General features: G+C 51.2%; 1 protein-coding gene across 3 annotated transcripts in view; it reads right to left on the bottom strand.

Annotated features, from left to right (window-relative positions):
- Positions 1–964: 964 nt before the first annotated feature.
- Positions 965–18242, bottom strand: part of ETS1 (ETS proto-oncogene 1, transcription factor) — a 118973-nt gene continuing 101695 nt past the window's right edge. For all 3 annotated transcript variants that reach the window (XM_006211659.4, XM_072953742.1, XM_072953743.1), the window contains 2 exons: positions 2732–2850; positions 965–1783 (listed from right to left, as the gene is read on the bottom strand). In XM_006211659.4, coding sequence (XP_006211721.2) covers positions 1568–1783; positions 2732–2850 — 335 coding nt within the window. In that variant the 3' untranslated portion in view covers positions 965–1567. The remainder of the gene's footprint in view (positions 1784–2731; positions 2851–18242) is intronic.

Here is an 18242-nt window from a genome sequence, read left to right as displayed (position 1 = left end):
CCTTCCTTGTAGTTCCTATGCCTTCAAGTCTTCCTTCCTCTGCAGCTGCTAACCTTCACTTACCCCGTGCCTGGATAACGGCTCCAGGCACGAGGCCCTTGTCGCAGCTGCACTGTTCACCTGGCCGACGCACCCAGTCTCACCTGACAGCCGGCTCGGCTGGCTTCAACCCTTCACAGGGAAGCACTGCGCTTCCCCCAGAGCCGGCCAAGCCGCATTTTGTTTAGCTTCCAATGTTCCTAGAACCCAGGACGTCTAAAACGGCTTCCTCAGACACTCGCATCAGGTCTGCGGTTACCCTTCCCCTCACCAACAAGGAGCAGTGCGTCTCTCTCTGCTGATGAAGTGGGGGGAAGCAGGCGATGTGGGATGCTGGGGAAAATGAGATGCGAAGCAGAAAGCACAGAGTGTTAGTTTGGAATGACATGCGTTCAGGGCTTACTTCTTAAGACCTGAGGGGTAATGCCCATGCATACAGGTTTGATTCCAAGTCACGTCTGTTACAGGTACAAACCAGTAAAGAACCAGGTCAGTCTTCCCCCCCGATTCCCTTCCCATGACGTCTGCAGTGCTTCTATGTTTACTGTGGTCCAAAACCAGGGCTGCAAAATACATTCAGTTCAAAGACTTAATGCTTCTTAGCTCAATGTTAGGTCCAAACCCCGAGAACACACCAATGACAAGCAAGTAGAGGGGCATGATCATAATTTTTAAAAAATTATAGGTGAAATTCACCTGCGCAGTTCCTTGCACCCAAATCAGCATTATTTTTTCCTTCATCTGTGAGTCACATGAATTTGGGGTCCCTGATCTCAGTGACAGCACTTTGCCTTTCCAGGGGGTCTATATAAACAGTTTCCTTTCACTGTGACAGAATCCTCAGCCGGCCAATAAAAACAAACTTGCATGATACCGCAATACTGAGACCACCTTAGAGCTTAAGACGATTTTTAAGAAAAAAAAATACTGGCACAAAATTTAATAGAAAAAATTTTAACACAAAACGGTTTTGGCCCCACCCCACTGAAGTCCATCTTTGTTTTAAAAGTAGGATAGAAGGAAAACAGTCCTGGGTTTTCAGTGCATCCCCCAAACAAAGGTTTTATCCCACCTCCCCCTTTTCTGTCTGCCCAGACCTAAAAACAAAAGCAAATTAATTGCCTTTTATTAGTCTTGTGACTCCTGATGCATCAATTTCTTTTGCTAAAAGGTCCTTAACTCAAGACACATCTTTTTTTATGGATGATTTAAAAAAAAGAATGATCAGACACGTTAGTCTCTTCCTCCCTTCAGCCAGATGCTTCAGGCTTCTAAGAAGACCCTCCTCTCTCTCCTGAATATCCGCTCAAGAATTTCTTGTCCCACCCACCCCCGCAAGTCCAGGCTTCCCGTCTCCAAACACACACAACTGCTCAGCCGCAGCTCTCTTAGCTCCCACCCCTGAATGTAAGAAAAAATGAGTTCTGGAAAATTACAAATAGAATAACAAGGAAAAAGTAAGAGTCCGCGCGACGTGGTTGTGCTCCGCAACGTCTCAGCAGGGCCTCCCGGCGCCCCGGCGGGCCCATCACTCGTCCGCGTCGGGCTTGACGTCCAGCATGGCATGCAGCTCCTCGGGCGCGTAGCCCAGCAGGCTCTGCAGGTCGCACACGAAGCGGTACACGTAGCGCTTGCCCGCCGTCTTGTGGATGATGTTCTTGTCGTAATAGTAGCGAAGGCCGCGGCTCAGTTTCTCATAATTCATCTTGGGTTTGTTTTTCCTCTTCCCCCATCTCCTGGCCACCTGAAATTTAAAATGGAGGGGAAAAAAAGGAAAGGAGAGTAAACATCTGTATGCGTAATCCATCCACACCTGTTTCTCTGCCTAGGCCTGCCCATTCGTGGTGACCCATGATGTTCAAGAAATGTGCATCCTTGTACATTGGTATGTTCGTGTACATGCAGCAGCCTTTTCTAACTGATCTCTTCGGAATTCCAGTTTTCAAGGATTGGACAAGGGTAGCAGTGAAGCTGACTCCTTACGTTGATGAAAACACAGTGACCCTGAACTTCAATGGAGTGGAGTTAAAGTATCTGACGTTAAGAAAAAAAAAAACCAACACTGTAGTCTCCTCTTTCCTGTATTATTAATAGGACGTCCTGGCTTTGAAAGCATGAATTCTAACGTGAGAGACGGAGGACTGAGCTGCCACCACACCTGCCTTTCACCGACAGGAAGCATTTTTTTCTGTCCTGGGGCACAAGGGACGTCCTCGTGTCTGGCGAGAGAGAGACGCTCTCTCTCTCTTTCACTGTTTTTTATCCTCAGAACCGGGCGTGGCACAGAGCAACCCCTCACTAAGCGTTTGTTAATGAAAACATGAATTCATAAGTAAATTGTACCAGTCCTCCGAGGCCTCTGGAATCGTCTGATCCCTTCCAGATTCACAGAGCCACAGGCCAGGAAAAGGGGAAAGTCAGAGAAGGCAATTCGCATTTACGAAGAGCCTACTACATTCCAGGCACTTCCTGGTTATCACATCAGTTAATCCTGGGAAACAAATGGGCAACGCAGACATTCTCTCTATTTTCCATACGGTGATGAAACATAGGCTCAGACGAAGCCACACAAGTAGCAAGTGGCAGAGCCGGGCTTTGAACCCTGGAACATGTCATCGGACCCACGCCCCCTGTTTCCAGAGTTCTCTCCATCCTCCCTCAATGCAGGACTCTGAGGTCACCCCCTTCTTACCTCATCGGGGTCAGAGAGCTTGAATTCCCAGCCATCTCCTGTCCAGCTGATAAAAGACTGACAGGATTTATCGGTGAGTAATTCCAGAAGAAACTGCCACAGCTGAATTGGGCCGCTGCCTGCAAACACAAGGCATTGTGAATCATTACACCAGATGCTCAGCAGCTAGTCCCGCCCCCCGGCCCCTCCTCGCTCAGTCCATCCAGAGGCATCTTACAGCACCAGTGCTGGAGGAGGGGCTAGGGCCTCAAAAGGACCAAAAAGATGAAGAATTCCTACCAAAGCAGCACTGAGGACAAAATACCCATTGCTTTATTTAGATTGACTTAAGGATCAGTCCATTTTTACTGCCAAGCAAACTTCAGAAAGAAAACACTCGATCCACCTCTTGAGATATTCTAAGGCAGGCAGCATATTCTTTCTTTGCCTTCAAAATCTAAGTCACTGTTTTTGCCTTGCAGAGGACCAAGGCCTGCAGCAAGGAATGTCTTTGCCAGTCCCAGTCAGAAGTCAAGGTCAAAGCGCCCTCCGTAGCAGGGAGCCTTGGGTCCCCGATTTGCAAACGAGAAGGATCAATACCCTAGGGTGACCTAACAAAGAAACAGGTTGGAGATTCTCTTGGTCATAATCTTTGTCTCCCCCACCCTCCCGCTCCCCAGGCCGCCTACAGGCAAGCACCCAAGCTAAGGAAGGGAAGCAGTGTCATTTGGAGGGAAACTGGAATAAGGCCCTAGCGTGACTTTCCACGAGGAATCCATCTGGAAGCCACCCTGATGATCAGGAGCAAGAAAAGAAATCTCTCTTAAGAAATGCTGTGGAATTTTGGGGGGCACAAAGATAAGGAAAAGCAGATGCAAGAGCCCTTGTGACGTGACAGATGTCCTGAAGAAGGTACACAATGAGCACAGACGCCACTTCAGGACCCTGGACACGCGACACGGAAGGAAAAACCAAATACCCCGAAACTACGAAGATAAACCCCGGAGTTCAGTCCTCTCCTGGGTCACCAGCACAAACCACAGACACGGAGGGCGCGAGGGGGCTGCTTTCAGACGCCTGGCGAAGGAGAACACGAGCAGGAGCTGTGACCTACCGTGCACCTGCCGTGCACCGTCGGAATTAACATGTGACGCTTAATCGCCGTCTTATTTGCCCCTCACAGTAACTCCGTGGGGAGAAGCTGTTGTCATCGCGTTGGTTCTTCCCACTTTACAGCAGAGAAAACTGACCCACTGCGTGGCTATCTAACACGTCCAAGGCCGTCAGGTCAGAAGTCGCGTGGCTGGAACCCAGGAAGCCTGACCTCCAAGTTCTTCATTTTGACACTTTATTGCCCATAGAAAAGACCAACCCCGAGGCTGGCATCTAAACTGCCCGTTGTGGGCAGCGGCCCCACGGATGAAAGGACCTGGCTTTCAAAAGACATCTGCTCTCCCCACCCCTCACAGCGAGTGGTCCAGGATGCTGGACAGCCAGTGGTTCTCCTCACAGTCCGACCACTGCTGACCTCGGAGTCCACCTCCTCAGGTGACACTCCCAGCTCGCTCAGGGCCCCCCGTGGTCACTGTTAGGCTATGTAACCTCATTACTTCTCCCCCCACAACTTAGCTTAAAATCTTTCTCACACTATTTGTCTCAAAAATCCCTTTGAGGAGCAGGGGCCAATCATATCAAGTGGAGGAAAGGGGAAAAAACGGGGACGCCCATCCTGGGACAGGTCCTGGCCACCAGCAGGGAGCAGCAAGCACACCCCAGGTCCCGGGACCCCCATCCCCTACCCTCGAGACTGTGCGCCCATGAAGTGGCGAGGGACCAGCTCACAGAAGAAGGGATGTCTGACAGAACCATCACTCATGCTCTTGCTGCCACTTTCTGAATTACCTGTCGGAGGCTCCCGGCCCAGCTCCAGCCCGCTCTCTGCGTCCATCTGACCCCCCCCTCCTGGCCACGTCTATGGATGGAGCTGGGGACAGGGTGAGTCCTGGCATGCCCGCTCTTCCCCCTCATGGTGAGATTTCCTTTGTTCATAAGGAACATACAACTGTGAAATTTGGGAACTGAGAACCCAGGTCCTAGGTGAGGTGCTCGCTAACTCTTTTTTTTCCTGTTTACCGAAGGGAAGAGGGAGGGTAAATAGGAAAACCAGGGCCTAAAGAAAAGCACAGGGACTGGGCTGGGGGGTGGGGAGGGCTCTGCTTGGCTGAACAAGAGCAAAGTCAGAACAGCGGTGATGTCAGCTCCAGTCTCCTTCCCCAGATTCTTCAGGAAAAGTCCCACGGGCCCGCCCACGGCTAAGGCGCGCACAGCGCTCCCACCGGGCTTTCTGGAAGTCTCTGCTAACCCCGCAGAAAGCCTGCATCGTGATCCCAGATTAAAGGGATCGGTGATCTCTCCCGAAGATCCCTCTCTGGGACATTTCTGCTGACACCTCAACTGCCCTTTCAGTTGTAGGGGCAACAGCAACAGGAAGGATCTGGGTGATTTTCCCAGCCAGGAACACTGGGTCAGGGCGGGACCTCAGTGTCAGGGTCGGCTCGTCCCTGGGCTGCACCGGGGCACCAACAGCAGAGCCTGTTTCCATTACAGTGTGTCACCCCCACCTCGGGTCTGGGTGGGAAAACCAGGGCCACTTGGTGGCCCACAGCTGGGAGGGAGCTCGGGGGCTGGAAGGCATCCTGGAGGTGCCCACCTGCTGACAGCATCCGAGTCCAGGCCCAGGGGACATTCTCAAGCCCCAGACTCGGCCAGAGGCTGACGGAGGTGGGCGGCACTCCCGGTTAGAGCTCTCCCGAGGATGCATCTGTATCACGTAGTGTCCGGCTGCCCAAATCCTCAGGGCTGCGGGCCCCATGCGGTGCCTTCTCCTTCATTCTCCACCCCACTTCCTCTCACCCCTGGGCCCAGCCCCATCCACCCACCCAACTGGACTGTGGTCCCAGTGACCTTTGTCCCAGGGAGCAGAGAATGGTCCTAAGAATAGTGCCAGTCATGGGAAGGGGGTGCTGACACACTACATGTGACTCACAATGGTGTCCCTGTCTGGGGGCCCCAAGGCGGTCAACGGCGGCCTTCACCAGGCTGCCCCGGGGTGTCACACATCAGGAATCCAGTGGCATCACTGGGAAACTATGCTTCTCAAGGCGCAGCTCTGCACCACACAACAGAGGGGTCCCTGTTAGAAGGAAGTCTCTCTCCGCGGCGGGGCGGGAGGGAGGCCACCGCACACATACTCGCCCCCAAGAAGGCCCCCGCCGCCGGCCCCGCCCCGGCTGCGGCGGGGAGTGTCCTCTCCCGGCTTTGTTCTTCACAGCTGCTGGGCAAGAGGACAGCTCTGAGCGCCACACTGCAGTCCTGACCTGACGGGCATGGCACCACCTCGGAAGAGAAAGGTGGGCACCTGCGGGGATCCGGGCCAGCAGAGCGAGTCACACAGGGATGCTTCCGCCAGAGGGGACCCCCAAAGCCCTTCAAGTGCAAGGCTACAATCTCTCTCTCTCTCTTTTTTTTAAGGCAAAGCTTCGAGTAAATTCCTCCTCATTTGGCTGTTTCCTGCCCCTTCGCTTTGTCTAGGGACCAGAAGATCTCCCATCTCTCTGGATGAGAAGGGTGATTATTTGACTACTATTAGGCCCCTCTTTTTGGCTCCCTTGCTCTGAGGCTAAGACGTGAGCAACGTAAGGAAACGCAAAGCAACAGGCGAGGACAGGACTTCAGGAACATGCTCCGGACTGTAATCCCTTCCATGTGGCCAACTGTCAATAACTTCCTTCTCATTTTCCAGGCACGAACTCACTGCCGGTGGCGCGGGGTCAGGACGGGACTTCCGCGCTCCGTCCCCAGTGCAGCCGCCAGCTCTCCCTCTGTCACCTGTGCCCACCGCCAGGCTCACACACCAGAGTTGAGCCAAGGCAGGCCGCCAGCCTGCCATCATGTCTGCTGCCACCAAGATCTAGCCCGGCGGCTCGCTGGACGTCCATCTCTCTCGCACTAGAATACGTGCTCCAAGGGCAGGGCTGTAGCCCGGAGCCTAGGACGGGGCCTCACCTGCAAACACCAACAACCTCAAAAAGCTGTCGGCTGTTGAGCGACTCCAGCGGCCAGCTCCCTGCGAGCTCGAGCTGCATCTGATCGACAACCACCTGCTCAGTGCCAGGCGTGGGAGCTGCTCTCGGACAGGGGCCCAGAAAACCGGGACCGAACTGTATGACTCCCAACAAGATCCTCTGCAGAACGGTGTCAGGGTTTAAAAAGCGGCCCAAATGACTTGTCTCGATTCAACTATATCTGGGGTCAAACACTGCGGGTGACTCCCAGGCAACATTTCAATCAGCATGTGCCCCAAAATAAAAACGACCACACCCCCGTCCTTTGGGGACTCAGCTGCTACCTTGAGAATCTAATCTCTGTAGCTCGACTCCCCAAGTCAAATCAAAGACCTCAGTGTGGGCAGGACACCACATTTATTTTAACCTATGAAACTCTCATGGTTGGTCACCCTTGCAACGGGGCTCACTCTGCCCCAAGAGCACACATCTGGCAGGTGGTCCCAAAACGGAGGAACGAGACCCACTGGCCCCTCCCTTCCACCCAGGTGTCTCTACCCACAGCCAAACGATGATGGCAAAAACAGAACACTCGAATCCAGAAATGACCCATCTGTTCCCAAGTGTATCTTCCTCTCAAACTACTGCAGGAGTGCCCACCTGGGGGTGGGGTGGGTGAGCCCAGAGCCTCAGCTCTGCCCCGCTTCCTGTCAACTCTCTTCTAAGTGATCATTCACAAGAGACCCCAAATCCCGCTATTTCTACTCAGTTGTGATGAAATGAAGTTTGGTGACCAGCTTAAGTTCGGAAAGTGTCCTGACACTCTCGTGCCCTCGGGGCCAAACTCAAGGGGAAGCCACACAGTCTTCTTTCTGCCCGAGGATGAATCGGTCACAGAGCACATTGCTGACAATTCAGCTCCCAAAGCCCTGGGAAGATTTTCAAAAGAAGGGAGAGTAGAGACTGCTTGATATTCCAGCCTGGCTTGATGTCTGTAGATGCCTTTTCCCATTTCTTCTGAGTTCTGGCCCTCCTGCGCCCCCAGTCCTACTCAGTCTCACCTCATCCCGAACACGGGCCACACACGGTATACCCTGTGACTGGCCAATGGCGCCTTGGCCCAACAAATCAGTGCCCACCAGCGTGGTCCACGTTCCTCTGTGGGTGACTAGTAACTCGAGGGCAGCCACTGGGGACACAAGTTCCAGTAATTCAACTTCTAACCACAAAGAACACTCTAAGAGGTATGTGATAAACACACCACGAGGGACAGTCACTTCATGCCCTTGCGTTTATGTGATGCTGAAACAGCCAGCGTGTCTGACAAGGGAAGCAAGATGGAGAACAATTAAACGCAGCCTTTGGCGTCAAGTCTGTGCCTCTGCCGCGGCAGGCCAAAAGAGAGGAGGAAGCATTTCAAAACATTTAAACAAAAAGACAAGCAAGTATGTCAGGCATTGGACCTGTGGACCAAGAGATGACAGCGGATAATAGCCTATATAAAGTTAAAATACACATGCTGGTGAGCCATGCCCAAAATAGAGTCAAGTGTCCAGAGTTTTGCTCCCAACTCCTCTTTGATCCACTGAGTGAATTCATGCAGCTCATTTAACCTCTCTGGGCTTTAGTTCATCCATCCCTAAAAATCCCTGCCCCTTCCTACAGCATAGAGATGTAGATTAAGTCCCTATTATTTAAAAAATATATAAATATACACATCTACCTATAAAGAGACGACCACAGCGCAGAGCAGTTTGGGAACAATGTGAAACACAACAGTGGGATTAAACCAAAGAATGAAACGACAAAAAACATTTTTAAAAGCAGACTTTTCAAAAGAAGAACAAGAGAAAAAAAAAGATGGAATTGAAAAAAATAAACAGCAAAAGCAGTAGATAAAACGCAATTATTCTTCTAAGAATTAGACTGGCCTTTTAAGATGGCAACTTTGGAAAAAGAGAACATTAGAAGCTTTGAAAAAAAAAGGCTCAAGTATATAAATGTAAGATGTTTTAAATATTGTAAATGAGAATAACCTGTGAAGGTCTTTTAAAGTCAGAGATAACTCTGAAGTTCTTGCTCTGATTCAAAGTAGGCAGGCACAGAAGGACAGAGCAGATGCAAACTATTTTGCAAGTGAAAGTATCACCGACATTTATGGTTTGGGGAAATCTTGGCCACAGACAGACTTAGATCCTCTTTCCCCCAAAGAACTTTTTCCCCCCTAATCATTTATACTCCTCGTCAAGCAGAATCCACCTAATGATTATGTAGGGCTGACCCAACGTGAGTCCAGCATCCCCCACAAATGTCGGCAGTTTGGGTCTAGAGACAGACCCCAGCAGCGGTCACTGAAGACACAGCAGGGAGTCCTGTCCAGCCGGCGGCGCCCCAGGCCCCCTGGGCAGCCGGCCGGCCGGGCCGGCCCACTTGGGACAGATGGAAGTGCGGCTCACCGGGGTCTGCCTGGGGCCTGAGAACAAGGCAGTCACGCACTTCAGTGTCTGGAGGAAAGGCCCTTGTTTTTGCTTGGGCTCCTCGCACCTGCATGTGCTCGAGTGCACTGTGTGGGGGAGGCTGCGGGGAGGGAGCCCGGCCCTCTCTTAAAGGGGCCGCCTGTGAGCACGCTGCCTCCCCAGGTCCAGCCCGCCACTCACGCGCAGGCGCAGACAGGGAGCCGGCAAGGCCCGGGCCAGGAAGTGGGTTTCTTTAGAGCTTCTCCCCCTGATGTCTTCTAGGTAACTGCCTGCTTTAAGAAGTCACCCGAAACGGGTGAGGTTTGGATTTGAGGGTACAGAGAATTTTGTTTAGAAACCAAAACAAAAAACAAGTTTTCCTCTAACTAATGTAAATGTCAACAAGAAAATGCCTTCCTCAGTATCTAGGTAACGAGAAGAAAGAAAGATGTTTTTGCTGATTAGAAATGGAAGACAGGACTGGAGAAGTCTGAAGCCTGCACCGTTTCTCAGTCGATTCTCAATATGATTTCTGAGCTCCAGTTTATCCCAGGGGTAGAGCTTCCCCCTCGTGTCAAGGACGAGACCAGTCCCTAGCTAAGCATGTTCACACTCTCGGGGAGGTGGACCAGACTCTAAGCGATCACTTGAGCGCACAACTTTTCAAGCATTTACCCAGCAGATGACTCCCAAACACCCCTCCAGTGTGAAACATGGCGGCCGGACTGGGTGGGATAACAGCAGAGATGATTAACAACAGCTTGGAGGCGGCAGAAGAAACACTTTTGTTCCGCCAAAGCGTGCTGAGCCGAAAAGGTGCTACCCACGCCTTTAGAGAAGAAAGGCCCACGAAGCCAGCCCAGAGGGGCCTCCACGAGAAACTGCACCTACTTGGGCTCTGAAAGGCCAACACCTCCAGGGAGCTGGGCCCTCGGAGCACCTCTCCTGCAGTGCGAGTCCCAGCCTCCCCGCCGAGCTCGAACTTTCACATTCACCCACCTTCGGACAACTTTCACTCTCATTATCTCTCAGGGAGAGGTGAGTCACACAGCCAACAATGCAGTTCGGCGAGTTACAGTCAACATTAGGCACTGAACCCAGAGGCCTGTCATTGGCCACCAAGGGTGTCGGGACAGTGATCTGGAGTCTTGCTGCCTGAACAGCCAGATGCCACAGTGATCAGTCAATCAGGGCTGAAGTGGCCACGACAACGTGCTGCTCAGTCCTCTGACCACAGGGAGCACAAGTAACCCCCTCCCAGCACGTCCCCACCAAGGCCGCACGTCCCGGGGCTGCTCCGCCCAGGGCCTGGGCAAGGAGGGTGCACGGGCCATTCCTGCAAGGTGCGTGGCCCTCCACTGGGCAACTCTGACTGAGGATTCCTACCAGCCTGGCCACATCTTCCTTGGAATTGAGCCACAGCCTCAATTCCTACCCAGTTCTCAGGCCGGCCTGCAGCCTGGCCTGAGGCTCCCCTCCTGCTCTTGCTCTCCCCTACTCTGTCCTTCACAGGTCTTCTCCCTCCCAGTACATTTCTTGCAAGTCTAATGGTGTCTGGGTATCTGCTGCTCCGCAGACCCAAACTAACATGCTATGAAAGTTGGATTTTTTCCTACTCATTGTCTTACATTGTGAAAAGCATCTTCTTTATTGTTTGCAGTGTGACTCTGGGCTAGACTTCTTCCCCCGGTGAACCTCAATCCCCTCATTTGTACAATGAGGATAATAGAAATTTGCCCAGGGGGTTGTTGGCGATGTTAAAAAAAAGTGGTTGCATATGGAAGAGTCTAGCACACAGTAGAAACTCAACAGACATGTGGGTTGAGCTGAAGAGCTGAAGTGACCTCATCTGCTAGTAAATACCTGCTGTGCCCCAAGGACACCGCCAGCAAGTACTGGAATTCTGCAATCATCCTCTGACCTCAAGGAATGTAGAATTACACTGGAAAGACAGAAGGTCTGGAGAGTAACATGACGTAGTGGTAACAGCTGGCACCTAGACAGTGCTTCCGAGGAACTGTTCCGGATGCTTTTCCATAAACTATTCATTTAATTCCCACAACAATCCTATGAGACAGCAATTGCTATTATGACCATTTTGCAGATGAGACAACCGAGGCACAGAGAAGTCAGCTTGCCCACGGTCGCACAGGTGGTCAGTGGCAAAGGCAGGACACACAGCTCCAGAGTCCATGCTCTAGTCCAACATGATGAAGCCTTTGAAACGTAATCAGTGGTCAGGCAGCCTGGCTGGTGCCCTTTCCTGTGCCTGGACTTAAATCTGAAGGCATAAAACTGACAGACCTGGTGCTGATAACCATCCCACCTGCAGGCATCACATCAAAGTCGCTTCAGGGAGAACAGGGAGGGCTACACAGCTGACCCTTGAACAACGCGACTTTGAACTCTGCAGGTCCACATTTATGTGGATGTTTTTCTTAATATGTTGGAAAACTTTCTGGAGATTTGCAACAACTGAAAAAACCTCAAAGACAAACTACGTAGCCTAGAAATACCAAAAAACTAAGAAAAACTCAGGTATGTCAGCAATGCACAAAATATATGTAGATGCACGTATAACGCACAAAATGGTTGTTAAATGGCTGTTTATGTTAGCAGGTCAGCAGCAGGCTCGTAGTTCAGTTTAGGGGGAGTCAAAAGTGATACTCAGATTCCCAGCTACGCGGGGGTCCCACTCCCAACTCCCATGATGTTCAAGGGTCAGCTACAGCTTCTCTCTCTTTTTCTTTTTTAATTGAAGTAGAGTTGATATACAATGTTGTGCTAATTTCTGGCATACAGCATGCTGATTCAACCAAATGTACATATTCTTTTTCACACTCTTTCATTATAGGTTATTATATTATAAGCTATTGAATATAGTTCCCCGTGCTGTACAGTAGGACCTTGTTGTTTATCTATTCTGTACAAAGTAGTTCGTATCTGCTAACTCAGCCATAAAAAAGAATGAAATAATGCCATTTGCAGGAACATGAATGGACCTAAAGATTGTCACACCAAGTGAAGTAGGTCAGACAGAGAACGCCAAATACCATGATATCACTTAGATGTGGAATTTAACAAATGGACACAAATGAACGTATCTACAAAACACAGACTGTAGCTTCTCTTGAATGGAGTCTCCGTGCTGAGGAACCACTGGTCTGTCAGCGTCCAGAGCAGGGAAGACATCCAGGGAACCAGGAGATGCCAAGGGGCAGAACCCGGGACTTCTGGCAGAGCCCTTCCCGGCAGGGGCTGCGGGAGTTTCCAGGCCAACAGGGACCTGTGTGGAGGCCTCGGTGGCATACTGGCTGAGATCTGCTCTGTGGAAACATTTTACTTCAAAGACAAAAAGGTGGAGCTTCAAACTGGAGACGGAGTGGAATTCCAGAACAGTCACCACCCAGTTCCACCACTTGGAGTTAGGTTTTGTTAAAGAAACAGTGGCCCCCAAAATGTGAGACTCAGAGACTCTTCTAAAGCAGGTTGGCGGGGGAGCTGTACCCAGAAACGGTGGGTCAACTTGTGCCTGTCCCGCCTCCCCACCCAGGCGCCCACCAGGCCCAGGTGGCTGTGAACAACCCCGGGTCTGAGATTTATTTTATAAAGGATGAAGGAGTCTCTCTGCCCCAAAGACGGTGCGCCAGGACCCCGGGGGGGCTCAGCCAGCTGTGGGCTTCAAGGGCAACTGACGGAAGCAGGTAACCTCCCTTTCCACTCTTTCAAAAGCCATTTAGAAGAAAAAAAAAATTCATAGTGAGGCCAAAACCTCCCACGGCGTGATCTTTTTCCACTGGTGGCAGATGATTAAGACAAACTGCCACACAGCGAACCAGGGAGGAGGCAGAGGCACCATGCCAGGGGCCTTCTCCTCCCGCTCAGCTCAGCTCCGCCAGGGGGGCCTTCCTTTCCCGGGCTCCACACTGTTATCCCGTCCAGGTCACTGCGGAGCGGCAGCACGTCACCCCGTCACCCCAAGTGCACGCCACGCACCTCCCTCCGGGGCCGCCACCCCGCACGGCCCCGAGAACCCGGACGCCCCAGCTTCTGAGCTGGGCGCTGGGGGCGTGGCTCCATGTCGGGGGCTGTCTGGCAGCTCCTACAACCTGCTGCTCATGGGGGTCTGAGGAGAAAAGGGGAGACACTCTGTTCCTGCCTTTCTCATTTCTAAGTTCTTTCTTCCCAGCCACCCAGGGGCTGCCCAAGGAGGCTCTACGCTGAGACTCTGGATGCCGACAGCTCCCTGGAAGCCCGCAGGCCAGCCCCCGCCCTGCCTGGGCCGAGAAGCTCGGGGCCCCTGTACAAGGCAGCCACCGCCCAAACTGGGCACCAGAGTTCAGTGCTCAGGTCCACAAGTCGGTTCTTCCCGACTTTAGTCCATTCACACTGTCTTACCAACAGCTTTGACAGGGAGAGACTGTATTCCAGAGCTTGGCTCAGGGACTGACCGCCCCCCTTCCAAAGGACAAGCCCCAGGTTGTTCCCAGTAACACCCCCACCCCGGGTTTAGATTGAACTGGACTCTCCTGCACAAATTCACAGCACACGGCTCATCTGCTCCGCTGACCCCTCTGTCTCCTCACTGGGTCCCTCCAGAAGCTCCCTCGGTTGTGGTCAGTGCCTGAGGACACCGGGATGATTCTGCAACCCAGCTTTCCTTCAGAAAACTGTGATTTCAGGTAATGCTGCCAAATCTCGGGTTTCATTCTGAATTGACGGGCTCTGAAGCACGTCCTTATGCAGGAAAGTTGCTCTTTTTCAAACACATGTTTCAGCCAGAGCTTTAGATTCCTGAACTCCAAATCTCAGTCACCAGCCAGAGCTCCACGGTTCTGGGCGTGGTCCAGAGACTCTGTTATTCGGTGACGGCAGACAGGCTGGAGTTTATCCAGGAAGCAGAAAGAAGAAGGTTTACCTCAGGCCAGAAGGGACTGGAGAGGACGGGCAGGGGGATGTCTAGGGCTTCTATTTCTACAAGACTGATCACTACATTGTGTGACGTCTCACACACAGATATTTGAAAGTTGAATTCCAGATAGTCCCAAGTTGAGCCTTTAGGAAACTGAGTCACAAATATACAGAGCATGGGAAAGCGTAATTTCCTTGCAGTGGACAAGTAAGTGGCTTTGGGCTTAGCTTTCTGCAGGCTCCGGGATGAAAAGACCCTAACCACGCCATGAACCATGGCAACTCCAAACATGGAGAGATGTCCAGACACCTCGAGAGGCCCCCGCAGGCCGGCTCAGCGACAATCAGAAGTGACAGGAAAGGAATCCTTGTCTGCGCAACAGAAGTCTGGCAAACTGGAGGGACGTTTGATAAAGGTGATTTACAGACCAATAGCTCCACCCCCCTCCTGCGTGCCCCCCCCCCAAACACACACATGCAGCGTTAATTAGTGACCAGCAAGAGACAAGGGCCCTAATCTGCTCTATCTCGGGAGCAACCGAGATAACCTCTGAGTGTCCTCACTCCATCATACGGAGGAAGAGTCCGTACTCAGGTGAGACAGCTGGCGCTCAAGGTTCCAGGCAGGAGTTATCTTCCGGCAGAAGGCCTTGAATAAGTCATTTTTTTCTGCCTCATTTTCATCATCAATAAAAGGGGCCTCGAGAGGCAGAGAGGAAGGGACACCACTATTTGACAGTCTGGCAGATTCTTCTACACCTACTGAAACTGGAAAACAAACAAACAAAAATCAGAGATGCCCCTGTTTGTCAAGGATCTAGAAAGCATTCTGTTTAGAGCCATCAAATCCGTAGCGAACACTGGGCCACTGCTCCCAGACTGTTTGGTAATCAGATGGGGTTCACGATGGGGCTTTGAACAAAAGAAAACAGAGCTTTCTGATGGTATCGGCTTTGGGAGCCATAAGTAGTCCCAGCGAGGGAAGAAGGTACATTTTGGCGGAAGCCGGCACTGCTTTTGATGTGTTCTCAACCCAGCGAACAGGCAGGCTTTCAAGCCATGTTATCTGCCCTCACATCTTGACCTAATTTGACGAGTTGCCATGGGAGCCCCAGTGAAGGCTGGTGCAATTTTCTTATCTTTGGAGGAAGAACATAACTGTGCAAGAGAAGGTGAAAATTCGGCTTCTAACTGATTTCCACACTTAGAGCGCAGTAACTAAGAGAGCAGACGAAGAAGTGAAACACACTCCCTCGAGGGCGAGACGGACAAAGACGCGGGCTGCTCACGCGCTAGCAGGGAAGTGGATCTACCCCCCAGCTCAGCAACTCTTTCTCTGCATCCTTCAGTTCAGGCCAAATAACAGGGATGTAAAAAGATACAGGGCTCCCACTGCGTGGCCACACTTACTCTATAGAACAGTTGAATCTGAAGGACTCAGATTTAACAAACAGAAAAGAGGGTAGAATTTGAGATAGAAAATAGGTGTGATGTTCATGAGCAATAAAAAGTTTTGCCAACACTTCTGCAACGATTTCCACTTTCCAAGGTACTTTGGCAAACTTCAGCTCATCTCAGCCTATCTGCGGAGAGCCAGAGAGCCGTTAATAAAAGCTCCGGTCACTGCATGCTCCCCGCGTGGTGGCGAGGCTGCGTTGGCCTGTTCCATCCCCTCCCCCACTCCCCAGGACGTATCTGAAACGAGAAGGGGTCCCAGCGAGGGGAAAAGTACAGTTTGCAAATGAACTCATCTACAAAACAGAAACAGACTCACAGACACAGAGAACAAACTTAGGGTCACCCGGGGGGACAGGGGGTGGGAAGGTGTCAGTCAGGAATTTGAAGTTTGCACCTCCTGGGGCGGGATGGAAATGGGAGCTATCTTGATCACGATGGTGGTTTCATTGATGTGAACATCTATCAAAATTCATCCAATTGTACACCTGAAGTGCGTGTAGTTGACCAGGCAGGAATCATACCACAATAAAGGTGTTTCAAAAAATACAGCTTGTACTGTGGGCAGGAGATCTTCCCCAGGCACTGGACACAGGGGGGAAAAAGCCACCCAAGCTTGGGCCACCCCCGACACGCCTAAATCCTGACCTTCCTCCAACCACAGCAACAAGAAAATCTAGTCCAAGTCTAAGGACAATCACAATATCTCGAATTTGTCAAAACCGTGGACCTCCCAGGGCTACAAGCACTCATCTGTGCTCAGAAACACTTGCTGAAATAATTGATTTGTTGCACTGAGCTTCCCCCCAAGTCTAGCACGACGTCTAGCACTCATTTTGTTTAATGAATTGATTTAGTTCTATTACATCTTCACAGGTCTCCTACCACCAAGATAAGGAGGAACACTCCACTGCACCAAAAGTAGAAAAGGGTACAAGGCAAATTTGCCTAAAATCACACAGTGTGTCAGAGCTGGGAGCGGGCACAGAGGACTTCCGTTTTCCCCGCTACTGTTTGCTCTGCCATCTGAGATGGTTTGAAAAGGTAAATCTCCCTTAGGTTATAAAGAAGAAACAACTGAATGGTAAGATCCTTAAAAAAAAATTGCTTTTAAATTCAAATGACTTGAGTCCTTGAGATCGCTAACTGATTTAACACCCTCTCTTTTCTGCCACTCACTGAACATTTTATTTCCTTAGAGAGAAAGAGAAAAAGACAGGAAGGAAGGATGGAAGGAAGGAAGGAAGGAAGGAAGGAAGGAAGGAAGGAAGGAAGGAAGGGAGGAAGGAAGGAAGGAAGGAAGGGAGGAGTCCCCATTAAAAAGAATCTACCCAAAGAAGGGGTGACATCAAATGTAACTCAGACCTCCAGGACATCCCTGTATTTGTCCTGAAAAGCTCTGGATGCTCTGATCTGCTTGGCTCTGAGTTGGGGCTGCCAGAGAAGGCTCACAGGGGGCATCCTGGCATTGGCTATCTAGATGGCAGGTCACCTAGGCAGGTACCTAATCTGTACTTCACCCTCATTCCTAGTTCTTAGAATTTCCAATTCATCCCTTCCCTTCTCTCCATGAAACAGGGACACTTGGAGAGACTCCCAATGCTCAGATGATTCTTGTCAAGATCATCTCAGCCCAAACCCTCTAAATCACTCTTGCAGACTATTTGCTCTGCAGGCTTCTTCCATCTAGAAAGTCTAAGAACCCAGACAGGTACCCCTTTCAGAGGAGTTTCTATGTGGGTGGAGAGCAGGCTTTCGCCATTTCCAGAAACTTCGAGACTTTCTATAGTGTAACCACAGATCCTCACCAGAATCTTATCCCATGAAGGGTGACTCAGTCGGAAGGCTTTCTTTGGCCATAACCCAAAATCGAGAACTTGAAGTCAGCTCATTCAATCTCATGATGCACAAAACCCCCTTAACTAGTAAAATTTTCAGAATTCCGCACCACGGCAAGAGCGAATGATGAAGACAGCCACGGGAGAAGAACTGTGATGGTGTGTGCTGACGGTGGTTATGGCAGAGATCATGTCAGAGGAAATGAGAAGATGCCTTTACTAGGGAGACACTGTGGAGGATTTGGTCCTGGAAGTGAGCATGGCGGGAGAAGAGCTGGCCTTTCACACGTGGGCAGTGACAGAGCACAGTGTTCCTGCTCCACAGGAACGGAGGCAAACAGGACCAGCTAGAGATGCCACCCCGTCCGCAGCCCACAGGCTCATTTCAGAGCAACCTTGGCCTCTCCCCTTCCTCACTGAAGCAGCATTACTCTCCTCCTCCATCACTGCCTCCAACTGGAGTCCAGTTCTTAAAACACCTAAGAGTTACCAATAGGAGCCAGTGCTCTTGGACATCTTGAAAGAAACTTTATACGCTTTTGTCATTCCAGGCGTCACTAATGGAAAGGGCAGCCTTTCCTTGTCTGCTGTCTAAGATAGGAAAGGGGTCCCCTGCAAAGCAGCAAGTTCCCACCTACGAGCGATGTTCAAGCAAGGACTTGGGGGATATTGTAGAAAGAACAGAGCAGGGGACCTTGAAGTTCCTTTCTGGCCCGTGACTCTATATATGGACCTTCTTGCTGCCTCAAAACCCAAGCATAATTCCTGAGCACCTCTCTGTGCACTGAACTGCACCAGGAGATGCGGG

This window comes from Vicugna pacos, chromosome 33, assembly GCF_048564905.1.
Source record: "Vicugna pacos chromosome 33, VicPac4, whole genome shotgun sequence".
NCBI classification, from domain to species: Eukaryota; Metazoa; Chordata; class Mammalia; order Artiodactyla; family Camelidae; genus Vicugna; species Vicugna pacos.
This window is presented reverse-complemented; position numbering and strand designations above follow the sequence as displayed.